The 14,322-nt window shown below is 50.1% G+C and overlaps 1 protein-coding gene across 7 annotated transcripts in view; it reads right to left on the bottom strand.

Annotated features, from left to right (window-relative positions):
- Positions 1 to 3,886: 3,886 nt before the first annotated feature.
- EXOC6B (exocyst complex component 6B) overlaps positions 3,887 to 14,322 on the bottom strand; it is a 293,055-nt gene continuing 282,619 nt past the window's right edge. For 5 of the 7 annotated variants that reach the window (XM_057401258.1, XM_057401260.1, XM_057401259.1 and 2 more), the window contains 2 exons: positions 9,287 to 9,399; positions 3,887 to 4,117 (listed from right to left, as the gene is read on the bottom strand). In XM_057401258.1, the coding sequence (XP_057257241.1) occupies positions 3,991 to 4,117; positions 9,287 to 9,399 (240 nt within the window). In that variant the 3' untranslated portion in view covers positions 3,887 to 3,990. Of the gene's footprint in view, positions 4,118 to 8,305; positions 8,415 to 9,286; positions 9,400 to 14,322 lie in introns of those variants that run through there. The other 2 variants (XM_057401264.1, XR_008971199.1) reach the window with 2 other exon arrangements.

Here is a 14,322-nt window from a genome sequence, read left to right as displayed (position 1 = left end):
TCTCTCTCACACATTGGTGTCTAACAGAGGCCATTCCCCTCGTGGACAGGTCCAGTTTGGGCTGCACATTAGCACTTTAGAGACCTGTAACATTATTCCCAACCCCTGAAGACTTATAAAGAAGGTAAGACGTACAGATACTCCTCAGGAAGCCAAAACTGGTCTTCTTGTGTTATTTCCTTCTTTTTTTCCCCACTGGTGCTGAGCTATGTTTGCTGGGTCGGGGAAAAGGTAGGGGAGAAACCAATCTTTTCTACAGCCAATGCATACAAAAACCCTAAGGAAGGTTCAAAGTATGTACAGGAGGTGTTAATAGCAGCATTATTGGGTTTGGGGGCTGGAAATCTTCAATCATAGCAGCGGGTTCTGCCTCTGTTTCTTACCCCCCTTACAAATTTATAGGAACAACCTTCCCCTCATAAGCAATACCATCCGTATCGGAGGATACCAATCATTAGTAAGAGATTTAGAGGGGATTTGAAACGTCTTCCAGGGCTTTTGCAGCAATCTGTTTAAAAGATTAATTTTATTTTGAAGGGATGGAACTGCATCTCTCGGAACAAAAAGTTAATGAGGACCAGAGCACCAAAATGCCATTTTTCATCCCGGGCTGTGACTTGCGGTTAGGCGCTTGACCTCCCGAAATCAGAAACTCGCTGAACGTCTCCCTTGGCCGAGTTTGACTTTCCCAGCAGCAAGTCCTGAGCGCCAGAAGCCGGTTTGCAGGATCCCAACCCCGGCCTCTCCAAGCAGAGCTGAAAGGAAATCCATCCCCGTCAGGCATGGCAATGCTGGGTCGCTCCTCTTTCAACTCAAGCTTGATGGGGACGGGACAGGGAGCCCAGATGTGGGCTGGGGAAGGCTGGGGGATGTCTGTAGCATCTGAAAAAAGGTCTTGCCCTGAGACTCGGCTGCTTTGGGGTTTTTATGCTTTGGGGTTTTGTGCATTACCTTATACCATTACCTATTGCATTACCTTATACCATTACCTATTGCATTACCTTGTGCAATGCAATATAGGGGTCAACCTTTGGGGGGAAAGAATGGAGTTTCAAGGCAGTGGCAGCACAAAGCCCCTTTGCTGTGTTTCAGGGACCAGAGGTGATGCTTGCCCTCTTCTCTTCATCCCACACGTAATACAGAGGAGAGAAAAACCACCCAGGCTGCAAAGCCCCTGCCTCAACTGTCAGCAAAGGCAGCAGCTGACAAAAGGGATTGAAACCTGTGATTGACAGTCTATCCTCCCACTAATAACACCTGGGAATGCCAGAGTGCCTTAGCCGTCATGCTGATGCTCAGTGATGCCAGCATCCATAGCAGCTTGATTCTGAAGGATTTTAAAGTGCTTGTTACTGTCTAACAGCCCTTAACTGAAGTGCCCTGTGGGTTGAAGCTTCCACTGGTACTGTCACCATCGGATAGCTGGGATTTTGGTTTGGTCTCCGTGCTCTGGGTAGCTCAGGGCTGGTGCTTGAACCAGCCGATTCCACCTGCTTTTGCACCTCCTTCACACTCTTGTCCCCATGTCTCTCCCATGGTGGCACTGTGGGATGGGGAGGAGGAACAGAAGTGCCCCATGGTCCTGCAGCCTGTGGGACAAGTCTTGGTTGAAGGGCTCAGAGCTCTCCTATTGCTGCCACGACCATAAGAACCTGTCTCCTTCCTTCCCCCAGCAATTTGGCAAGGAAGAGTTTCCTTTTCCATCGGAGTCTGAAAAGCCAGGCAATATTTCCTTCTTGGTTGTGTGGAATTTGGGGTGCCAAGCTTGAGCTGGGATGCTCTGGGACTCATAGGTCAAGCCCACAGGCTGGTTCATGCTCTGGTCCAGCATTTTGGAGAGCAGGAAAGAGGTTGCCAGCAGGGAATGGACTGAGTTTATTCCACTTGCTCCCCTGAAAGCCTTTGCTGGGTCATATGTAGATGTGTCTATGAAGATGATTCCATTTCTGGCCATACAAACACCAACTTTCAGCTGCTTCTTTTTTCCTCCATCCTTCTTATATGTACTTCAAAGAGGTGTTAAGAAGAAAGTAAAGTCTGATCACCCCCTAAAAACAAGGAACCAAAAGGCCAGGTTTGATTCTTCCCTCTTACTAATGAAAATAATCCCTTGTTCCTCATGGCTGGAGACTGCTGGGACAGGAGAACAGCTCCGGAAGGTCATTGCTGACAACGTTCCCATTTACTTCCAGGGTTAAGTAACACGTACCCTTATCAAAAAGAAAACAACAAAAAGGTATTGCTGAGGAACAAGGAGAGAAGATAAAGCACCATCCCCTTTGTGCATCCAGAACTGGAGTGTTGGACTTGCTCCCCAGGTAAGAAACACACAGCAAAAGGGGCAAGCGGTCAGCAAGGGACTGAATGCACCAAGGAAGAGCTGCTGCCGTCTCCAAATGCCATATAGGGATGTTTGAACAAGTTCTGCCCCTCCATAACTTCAGGACTATGTGCTGAGGGAGGGGAAGGAGAAGGAACCTTGTTCCACAGGTCAGGAAAGCAAAACCCTCCACTTCCAGAAAGGTTTGAGGGCTGAGCACCCACTGCCTTCAAATAAGGGTAGGAAACAGGCACAGCTCACACCTGGCTGAAGCAGCACTTGCAGGGCTGTGACATCCACCAGGAAGATTCAGTTCCCTTTAACATCATTTGGGAGGTGGGAAAACCGGCTCGGGATAAGCTTTCACCTGCAGTAATTAGAGTCAAAAGGGTAATGAGAAGATAAGGGCTAAAGTCCCCTCTCTCTGTAACCTGAACCCTGGGATTAAAGTCCTGTTGGTAACAATACCATCCTCCTCAAAGGCTGTCTTGATTTGAGTGGAGGACGTTTGGGCACCTTCAGAGCAGAGAGGGTTTTTGTCCATAGGCACTTCTGAGTTGGGGAGAAGTGAGTGATGCTGCTCCGTGGGGTATCTCCTGCTGCATCTCTGCTTTGGGGACCTCCAAGAGGTTCCTGCTTGGTGTCCTGGCCACTGGTGAGTTTCCAGGACTGCTCCTCGCATGGCACAAACCAGAGTGCTTGTGGGAAGCAGAGGGTCTTCACCTCATTGGACTGTGTCAGGAGGAGAGGGAAGATAGGACATCAGCATGAAAAAGAGGTGCAAAGAGAGGAAAAAATCCCTGAATGGAGTGCCCTGGACATGGGGAGAGCCCCGTCTGCCTTTGCGCGGTCCCTGCTGAGCATCACTCCTTTCCTGCAACCCAAATGTGCTGGATGTGAGCAGCACCAGACCAGTGCTGGAGGACACACTGCCAGATTACCTTCTGGCTCTCCCTTTCCAAATCTGATTAAGAAGGCAGATCTCAAAGCCTTTCTACATTTAGTGCAGGTCCAAAAGACACTGGCAAGTCCTAGAGGTGGAGCTCAGGGGGTGGCTATGCCTATTACAGAGAGGGCTGCAGCTCCAGCAATCTGTAGCATAAGGTGGAAACCAGCCCTTGGAGGAAAAAAAAAGAGGAGAGAAGTTGGGAAATCAGTTTGCCTCTTTCCCTAAACCCAGTACACAAGCTGGCAAGACACACTAATGGGTGACCCTCTTTCTAAACGTGCTCCTTTTACCGGAGCCCATGAGGAGAACCTGAAACCACGACTCCTCCCTACATTTCTTGTTTTCATTTGTTCTGCAACTGAATAAGTTAACAAAAGGAAGTCAGAATGGTTCTTTCAATTTGGCTTCTATAAAAAAAAAAAAAGGAAAACAGTCTGGGTGTGAACTTGCCTCTCAGGCTTCAGGATTTACCATCACTTTATAAACCCCTGAAAATAGGAGTTTATAACAGGAGACTCCTGACACCACCTCCACGAGCAGTGCTGCCTGTCTGCCCCGGGATTGTTTAACAAGGAACATTTTGTCATCAAGGGTGGGTTTCATCAATACTATACAGGTGAATAAAAAAATACATATATTCTCTTTGAACAAGAATCCCAAGTCCAGGCATGTGGAAGGCTGCGGTGCAGGGACCGGCGTGGGCAGGAGGTCCCCAAGTCCCTCACGAGTGATGGCTGTTGATGAGGCTGCGCAGCTGCTTGGCCACGGTGTCGATCAGCTTCTGCTTGTCCCTCTCGTTTTTCCGAAACTGGGCAAAAACGTTGTTTTTTCTGCTCGTGTCCTTCATCCTGCATAGAGCAGAAACACGTTATGGATGGCACAGGAAGAGCTGCTCAACGTCGCACCCAAGCCCCACGAAGGAATTCCATGTGCAGTGCCCACAGAGCACTGACAGAGAGAGGAGGTGACTGCACCCACAGGCTCTGCCCCAACTTTTCTCATGTATTCGTAGAAACATGGGCATACCAAGCCACGTGCAGGCTTTGTATTTATGCTTTAAACCCCACAGATCCCTACCAGTGTCACCATTGGGTCTACTTCTAAGGCTAAATTTCATTAAACCCTAAAGCCTCTTGTCCTCCCCTTCCAAACAGTCTTTCACAGAATCATGGAATCAACCAGGTTGGAAAAGACCTTTAAGATCCAGTCCAACCATTAACCCAGCACTGCCAAGGCCACCACTGCCCCATGGCACTGAGGCCTCGTCTCCACGCTGTGTGAACACTTGCAGGGACGGTGCCTGCAGCCCTGCCCTGGGCAGCCTGTTCCAATGCCTGAGCACCCTCTGGGGCAGGAATTGTTCCTCAGCTCCATCTAAACCTGCCCTGGGGCAGCTTGAGGCCGGTTCCTCTTGTCCCATCCCTTGTTCCTTGGGAGCAGAGCCCAGCCCCTCCTGGCTCCATCCTCCTCTCAGGCACTTGTAGGGAGCCATCAGGTCCCCCCTGAGCCTTCTCTTCTCCACACTGAACCCCCCAGGTCCCTCAGCCCTTCCCCATCACCCCTGTGCTCCAGGCCCTGCACCAGCTCCGCTGCCCTTCTCTGGCCCTGCTCCAGCACCTCAATGTCTCACTTGTATTTCTCTTTGCTAGATCCCCATGTCACATTCTGAAATGGGAAATTATAACACTGGAATATTATGGGAAATTAAAAAATTAGCATTGGATCCACAGCATTAAGGCTTCTTATTTGACATGATGCATTGCATGCGGCCAGGAGATGTAGGTTTTGGGGCAGCTGGAAAGGTTTGGAGTTGTGAACTGAAAATATTATACAGTGTTACAGAATATAATTTATTTTAAAGGAAGGGATCCAGCACAGGTTTCCTCAATTTAAAAATCTTCTTGAGATTTATATTTTTTAAGTTACATTTTACAGAATCATAGCATCCCAGCCTGCTTTGGGTTGGAAGGGACCTTAAAGCTCCTCCAGCTCCAACTCCTGCCACAGGCAGGGACCCCTCCCACTAGAGCAGCTTGCTCCAAGCCCCTGTGTCCAACCTGGCCTTGAGCACTGCCAGGGATGGGACATTTAATATGTGAATCAGCGCCCTGCTCTCCACAGGGCCTCCAAAAAGCCAGAGAGAAGAAGAGCAGGGGGTAGGATGGGACCTGAAGATGAAGCTGCTGCAGCTCCATCCCCCTCTGCCATGCAAAGCTGGGGGTTCATGCATGCTTGTGTTCACAGATGCATATCTGGGGGGGGGGGCAGGTCTCAGTGCACGCTGCAAGCATGAGCTTTATGCAGACAGGGCACGTGCTGGGAAGGGAAATCACCCCACAACGGTCAATCCTTCAACAGTTGAAGGTATCAGGCTCCTAATATCCAACCTGCTGGTTCCCAGCCGGCACCGCTCTTGTATAATACCCTAATTTGTAAATGATTTTCTTGGTAAATCAGATCTGGCAGAAGCTGATGGCTTTGGACGAGTCACGTCAGCCTGAGTTTTCAGCTTTGGGGATCTAAATGAAGCATTAAAGTGACTGGGACACGGCGCTGATAGTCCTGGGAAGTTGGCACTTCATCAAACCAGGGGGTTTTCAGTTAACGGAGCAAAAGCAAACTTCTTGAAACTTACTTAACCAATTTAAACAAAAAAACAAATTAAGTTTTTTCATGCTTCAATCTTCATAAAAAAAGGGCCAAAGGGAATCTGAAATGTTCCCAAAAACATCCAGCTTGGAACGGGAAACAAGGATAACAACTTCATCCGAAAGGCTAATTTGCTAAAGTTGTAAGTGCCCAAAGACACAGGATTACAACCAAGCTGCCTTCCCAACAGTAACAAGATAGCTTGGAGCACTTTTATTCACCAAAGTAAGTACTATTTTAATTTCTCTACTTTTTTAAGCAACGCAGGTTTCCGGCTGCTCCTCTGCAAGAACCAGGGAGTGATGCTCCAATGGAAAGCAGTGTCTTTGAGTCTCACAGGATACAGGTGTCCCAGTACCCTCAATTTTGGACATAACCATCCTCCCATGGGACACCTTAGGCAGTGCTGTACAGCTCCAGCAGGTCTCAGATCACTTTACCAGGAGGGTTGAGAGCTCTGCTTCTACTTCACAGCACACACGGGGACATCAGAGGTGCTGAGAGTAAACTTGTACCTTCAGAAACCTCCACCCAGTGCTGTACCCATTGCTCTCCATCACTGCCCGCTGCAGTTACCCCCAGGTAATGCATGGGGAATTCACAGCAGAGCATCCTCTGCCATAAGAGCCCTTTCTCTCATCCTGGGCATCCTCAGAGCCATCTCTGATCCCATGGGATCTGTTCAGGTCCATGAAATGTTTTTGAAGTAACACGTGTTGTATGTAAGAAAACCTTCTTTGAATTATTAGAAAGGCTCTGCATGGATAAAGCTGCTGGATCAGGAAGAAAAAGCATTATGGTTGGAGCACTGATCCCCTAACAAACTCACATAGGTGGGCCTGCTAAAGTGGAGATGAGTGTCTGGGAGGGACAGGAGCTGCTGGTATCTTCAGAGAGAGCATGAAGGCAGAGGTACTAAGCTATTAAGTATTATTAATGAATTAAGTTGCCTACAGGACACACAGTCCTGCAGAATCTGGGCTGTGCTATGCCAGGGACCTGGCAGCATTGGGAGCTGCTGCATCCCTGTGGAAAGCTGAGCTTGCAGATGTGCTTGAGGAGACCACACCAGTTCTGGTCCTGCCATCACCACCCTGCAGATGACACTGAGCCAATGCAATGTGGTTGGTATTAAAGGTTTTCAGAGACACCAGCCTATTTCTTTCCCAGCATTTAGCTATAGGAAGCACCCTAATCAAGTGGTGCATCCAGACACCAAGACTATCAGGTTGGAAAGAGGGTGCAATGCTTTTGAGCAGCTCTTTGGAGAATTGAGACTTTAATTTCTTTAAGTGTGTTCCTGCAGTGCCCCGGGACAACCAAGCCTGGGTCTGTAACATGGTCTGTATGTATTAGCGCAAGGATTAAGAGGAAGGGAAAAAGAGAGAGCTCAGTGCTGTCCCCACCCCTGTCAACAAACACCACCTTCAATAAAGCCAAGCTTTGTTTAAATTAATCTATAAGGGAAAAAAAGCAATGGAGTAAAAGCTCCTCTTTTAGCTCTAATTAGTGCATTTGAGACGATAAAGTTACCGGTGAGAACCGTTCCAAAGACAGCTTGCATTTAGATCATTTAGTGCTCCATTTAAATCAAACAATAAAGTCACTGCAAGGTGAGGGTAAAAGCCCAAGCAAGCAGCATACTTACACTCGTGATATCCTATGGGAGATGTGTGATTAGGAAAAGAGATAATGATGAAAACAGGTTACAAAATGAACCAGTGGATCAGCATTTCACATCGCCTCGTGGGCAAAGCTTGGCTGCTATGGAGAGGGATGGGGAAGGCTCAGGTGGATGTGCCTGAAGCTATGGCTGGGTCAATGCACAGTGTCTGGGGTGCTGGAGCTGGTGGATGATGCACAGAAGATTCCCCAAAGGGCCTAAAGCCCAAGCAGGGAGAGGGCAGAGTATGCAGGCAATGATGCTGTGCCGGTGATGGCACGCCACAAGGATGCAGGAGATGCAAGTGCTAACCTGGTGGGTAACTCTGGGAAGCAAATGGAATACCTTCAAATGAGATCCCTTTTGGGGAGAAGGCTGGCAAGCCAAACTGGGGTTTGTGGCTTTTTAACACCAATGCATGGGTGCTGCATGCTTAAATAATGCCTGGGAAAAATGGCCAGGAGCATGCAGCTGCCCTCCTGCTGTCCTAGTGCCACCCCACAAACTGCCACATCACCCAGCTCACTGCCTGCTTCCCATTCCCTGGCTCTTCTAACTGCTTCATGTCCAAGTTCTCTGATTTTTGATAGCTCTTTATGTTACCATTTTACTGGCAGCTCTGAGTATATCTCAAGCTTTTGCATTATGGATGTTGAGTTGTGAATATGTTGTGAACAACACAGGATATTACACAACACATAAATACATATATAAAACCAACGTTATGATGTACAGAAGTGCTTTACACACAGCAACTACTGTAGTTCAGGCCCTCTGTACCATAGTGGTAATATCTAGATGTCATAAGTTGCTGTGAAATTACTTATTCACCTCTGCAAGAGGAGGTGGCTCAGTTACATGGATCATAACTACTACAGATGCACCTCCAAAGCTGGGAAGCACTCCAAGGGCGGCTGGTGCTCCCAATGAGAGCCTGAAAGTCCACCAAAGAAAGGGTTATCTGGGCTACCTCCTACCAGGTGACTGCTGGCACTTCTCTCCCACCTGCTAGAGGGGTTACAAGTGAAGCAAATCATACAGTCATGGAATGGTTTGTGCTGAAGGGACCTTAAAGCTCCTCCAGCTCCAACCCCTGCCACAGGCAGGGACCCCTTCCACTAGAGCAGCTTGCTCCAAGCCCCTGTGTCCAACCTGGCCTTGAGCACTGCCAGGGATGGGGCAGCCACAGCTTCTCTGGGCACCCTGTGCCAGCGCCTCAGCACCCTCCCAGGGAAGAGCTTCTGCCTAAGAGCTCAGCTCAGTCTCCCCTCGGGCAGGTTCAAGCCATTCCCCTTGGCCTGGCCCTACATCCCTTGTCCCAAGCCCCTCTCCAGCTTTCCTGCAGCCCCTTTAGGCACTGGAGCTGCTCTAAGGTTTCTCTGGAGCCTTCTCTTCTCCAGGCTGAACAATCCTGGAACAAATCCTCCTCTTTGGGTCTGCAGTGAACTCATGGACTTTCCCTCCTTGCTGCTGGCTCACAGGAGTGGCACCAGCCACCTCACAGGAAGTCAACACATTTCAATCCAAACCCTGGAATTCTGGTTAGTGGGATAAACCAGCATGTTTCTAGTCGAGTTCCCGTTGTCCACCCAGAGGTGAAACCTTTGCTCCCTGCAGCACCACGATGGAACACGCTGCCAAAATCCACACTTGCTCAAAGCAAGATGGGGCTAAGATTATCCCGGTTATCCAGACCCGCACTCACTTTTCCAGCAGGACAAGGGCTGTCGTTGGGTTCACACGAAGATACTTGCACGTGGGTTGCCCGTAGTCAGCCAAATACGTCGACCAGTCCCACTGGATGAACAGATCCAAGAGCTGGAGCAGAAAAAACACACAGATGGAAGATTTATAAAGCTGGTCAAAGAGCGGATGGTTGAGCTAAAAGCTGACCCTGGACAGGATGAATTAACCACAACAAATGGGTTTTAGTCTTTATTAATTCATTTAATACTATCTGCTAATATCTATCTATTAACATATTCTTATTTAATCATTAATTTATTACTATTTAATGTCAATTTATGTATGGCTGTATTAATTTAGCTATAGTGCACCCCTGCCATCTCTATTTTTGGGGTGAACTATCAGTACAGAGGATAGGAGGACCAAGATACCCCAAGGAGATGGGTGGCAAAGACATCCTGATGCTCTCAGCTACAGCAGGAGGGCAATTTTGGGGTTAAAGTCATTGAAAATTTCTTCTGGCCCCAAATGGCCTCCAGCACCATCTGAACCATGCCACAAGGATTTCTCATCAGGCTTGGTCCACTTCAACAGCTTTCAAGTGCTTTGTAAGCAGCTCTAACAATGATGAGAGCTCCCTAAGGAGGTTTGGGACCCATTCAGGAGCTCAGTGGTTTGAACACAGCTACCAGAGACCAGGAATCCCAGGTGGTTTCCAGACGTTTGTAAGAGAAACCACCAGCCCCTGGCAGTAGGGGAAGGATTAATTCAGCCCTCCATCACAGCCCGTGCTCCACACCTGAAGTCTTTCACCTCCACAAAGGACTCCCTGAGTGCCCCATCACTCTCAGCGGATCCAGTTGAGGGACGAACAAGCTACAGCCCAGGTTTCCTGTACATCCTCCTCCACCCCACCTTTTGCATCTTTGTTTTCCTTAAAACCCAAACAGGAGCTCTCACGTTGAAGAAGTCCCTGCTCCCTGCAGGGGGCTGCACTAAATGAGCTTTAAAGGCCCCTTCCAGCCGAAACTGTTCTATGATTCTATGTCTTTCCCACACGAGGACCTCCTTACCCCTAAGAGGACTGGCCTCTCCATCGCCCCTGAGAGCACAGCTGAAGATGCATGGGATGCAGCCTGCTTCTCCATCATCTAAAACAGGTTAATTAAGAGCGGCTGCATTCCCCCCCTGCTCCAACCTTCTGCCTTGGAGAGCTGCTGTGACCTCTCTATTGCAGGACAGGCTGCCAAGCATGTGGACATCTTCATCGCTCCCAGCACCCACCACTGAAGCCCGGAGAAGGACCATCCCGCAGCCAAGCGGGGACCATAGAGGGCTCATTGTACCCGCGTCTCCATGGTTTTCCTGGAAGCTCCAGCACTGTTTAACAACACATCCTGCCCCGCCAAGAAGGGGATTTAGCTCCTCCAAGACCTCAAGGTACAAAACAAAAATGTGCAACAAGATTCTTTTTGACTATGTAGGTCAGGGCAAAGAAAAGAAGCTGTCAGGAACAATCCCATGGGCTGGCGGGGGGGACGGATTAGCCGGGACCTAAGAGGGCTTTTCCAGCCTGCGGTCCTGAGCGGCTTTGTATGGCGGGTCCATTGTGTTAACTACAAACCCGAGCTGAACATCATTGGCGGGAGGTTTTTCCAATGGGCACCTTCAAGAGACAACCTTAAATATGATTTCACAGGCTCTTTTCAGACAGCACAGCGGGGCCCAAACTCTTCTATGGGGCTTTGCTGGCTGCTGGGGCAAGTTGCATGGTTGAACAGGCTAAAGCGGATCCCCCCCAACGCACCAAAGTCCTTTTGCTGGTGGCCCTGGAGGGATGAACGTGCCTCTAGCAACCCATAAACAAAGCAGCACGAGTTACTGCACAGAAAGTGCATGGCCGGGCCATGGAAGGGCCAGGTAGCCATTCATAGGGAGTAGAAATAAAGCCCCAGGAATAAGGGACTAAGGAAGAAGCAAATGCAAAGGGGAAGATTAGAAGTAGGTTAGGGGGAGGTGGAATTAAAAGCACTGGGAGGTGTCATAAAGGAGGCTGAGGGGGACAGCACTGGCTTGGGGAAGGCTCAGCAGATGAATAAGGAAAGGGCCTAGAGAAACCTCCCATGAATGTCTTTCAGAAGAGCGTGGCTAATGCAGCATGGGGAGCTGTTTAAGAAGAACTTGGATGAACAGCTCAGCCCTTGCCCTCCAGCTTGGGAGCCTGAGCCAATGCTTGCCATTCTCACCAGGGCAAGGTGAAAAGTGAACGGTTCTTAGGCCAACAGCCATCCCCATCCCACAGCCTTCCTACAGCTGAGCTCCAATTCGGTTCAGCTCAGCCAGGTTGAAGCAATGCAGCTCTTCTGCACACGGGAATATACAAGGCCAGGTTGGACACAGGGGCTTGGAGCAAGCTGCTCTAGTGGAAGAGGTCCCTGCCCATGGCAGGGGTTGGAGCTGGAGGAGCTTTAAGGTCCCTTCCAACACAAACCAGTCTGGGATTCTATGATTTTACTCTCATCCATCAAGCCATTCATGTAGCTCCAGTTGCATTCCTGGCTGCAAGAGTACAATAATCACATCTGAGAGAAACCCAGCGATATGGGGGTGTTGGTCAAGAGCCAGCTGAACATGAGCAGCTTGTGCCCAGGCAGCCAAGAAGGCATCAGCATCCTGGCCTGGATCAGCACCAGTGCGGCAGCAGGGCCAGGGCAGGGATTGTGCCCCTGCACTGGGCACTGGTGAGGCTGCACCTCGAATCCTGTGCTCAGCTCTGGGGCCCTCACTCCAAGAGAGACATTGAGGTGCTGGAGCGGGGCCAGAGAAGGGCACTGGAGGTGGTGCAGGGCCTGGAGCCCAAGTGTGATGGGGAAGGGCTGAGGGAGCTGGGGGGTTCAGTGTGGAGAAGAGAAGGCTCAGGGGGGACCTGATGGCTCCCTACAAGTGCCTGACAGGAGGATGGAGCCAGGAGGGGCTGGGCTCTGCTCCCAAGGAACAAGGGATGGGACAAGAGGAACCGGCCTTAAGCTGCCCCAGGGCAGGTTTAGATGGAGCTGAGGAACAATTCCTGCCCCAGAGGGTGCTCAGGCATTGGAACAGGCTGCCCAGGGCAGGGCTGCAGGCACCGGCCCTGGAGGTATTTAAAAGAGGTGTAGATGTGGCCCCTAGCGACATGGTTTAGTGGTGGCCTTGGCAGTGCTGGATCAACAGCTGGGCTCGATGACCTCAAAGGTCTTTTCCAACCTAAATGATCTTGTGATTCTAAATAAGCCCCATCCTAAATGTGCTCCCAACCTGGGCTGGACCTTCCCCAGGCACTGGGAGACCCAGACTCCCCCCGGCCAGCTCACGACAGTGATGGATAGCCTGTGTATTTTACAACTGCTTGCTCACATCCATCTTGCTGGCGAGGCAGGTCTGAGGATAGCCGGGGCCAGCACCTTTGCCCCTGGCTGCCGTGTGGCACAGGGCATCGCCGGCGCTCCCAGGGCTCCGCCGCAGGTCATGTACCAGAGGAGAAGAGGTCTTGCGAGGAGGAAGCCCGATGGCTCAGAGCAAGCTGCCTCGAAGCGATTTATCTGTCACATAAATGTGGTTTTATTGGTTTTACTGTTTAAACTTTTCACCTCTGCTGCTAAATGTGAATGACTGGGGGGGGGGAAGAGAAAGGAAAAACCCGCCTGCACCGCGGCGCTGGGCTGCAGCGGGTCTGCCAGGGGAGTTTCCAAATAAAATATGCAAATACCATTAATTCCTCAAACTGGAGTCTCCTTTTCAAGGCTATAAATCAAACTCGACAGCATATACACTGGGGGGAAAGGAAAAGAAGAGGGAGAGGAAAAAAAAAAAGAGCAGCTTTTAGCGTGATGATGTGAAAGTGGAATAAGCTCAGAAGCTGCAGACGTGCTGTGTGTGCTGTGCAGGGCTGCGACCCTGCAGCTTCCCAGGGTGGGAGAAGCATCTTGCTGCAGGAGTGGGGAGAGGTTCTCTGGAGTTCTTAGAAACTAACAGTAATTTACATCACAACTCATGCATTAATCACAGAACCCCAGCCTGGTTTGTGGTGAAGGAACCTTAAAGCTCCTCCAGCTCCAACCCCTTCCACTAGAGCAGCTTGCTCCAAGCCCCTGTGTCCAACCTGGCCTTGAACACTGCCAGGGATGGGGCAGCCACAGCTTCTCTGGGCACCCTGTGCCAGCGCCTCAGCACCCTCCCAGGGAAGAGCTTCTGCCTAAGAGCTCATCTCAGTCTCCCCTCGGGCAGGTTCAAGCCATTCCCCTTGGCCTGGCCCTACAGGCCCTTGTCCCAAGCCCCTCTCCAGCTTTCCTGCAGCCCCTTTAGGCACTGGAGCTGCTCTATGGTCTCCTGGAGCCTTTCCCTGTCCAGGCTGAAAACCCCTGCACCCTTGGCCTGTCTCCAGAGCAGAGGTTCACACATATAGTAACAAAAATGAAAAAATGGAGAATGGTTTGAATATGCTACAGAAAGATACCCCAAACCCTATGCTTTTATACATAGACATGAACTTTAACTCAAATGGGGATTCAAGAGATGGCAACGCTGGGAAAAAAGAATTAAACTGGGAACCAGTTCCAGTCCTGCTTCAGGCTCCTCTTGGCAGGGGCTGAGAAACACCTTTTCCCCATTCCCCCCAGTTCTACCTCGAAAACCACCTCACTCCCTTCTAACATCACCATCTCCGACTCCTCAAATCTCATGTTTTCACACCCCTGACATCACGTACAGGGAAATGATGGTGCAACCTCATTGCACGCTGGAGGGACATAGCAATGACTTCCCAAGCTTTTCCCTCCAGATGCAAAGGAACCGGGACACTACGTTCTGTCTGACATGAGACAACAGCATTGGATCTGGACAAAGTTCTTTCAGCCAAGCCAGAAATAATGTAATGTGAACCCAAAGGGATTCTAAACACAGTTAGCGAGCTCCGCCAGCACCCTGGAACAAGATCAAGGAAAGCACCAGTATTTCCACGCTTATACCAGCATCACAGCAGGCTCTGCACAAACCCAGGAGCTGGCCTATGGTGCCTAC

The sequence above is a fragment of the Pezoporus wallicus genome, unplaced genomic scaffold (genome assembly GCF_028554395.1).
Source record: "Pezoporus wallicus isolate ANWC-B61680 ecotype Strahan unplaced genomic scaffold, APGP_CSIRO_Pwel_v1 contig_8837, whole genome shotgun sequence".
NCBI classification, from domain to species: Eukaryota; Metazoa; Chordata; class Aves; order Psittaciformes; family Psittacidae; genus Pezoporus; species Pezoporus wallicus.
Note: the sequence above shows the minus strand (reverse complement) of the source record. Positions and strands in the feature narration are given on the sequence as shown.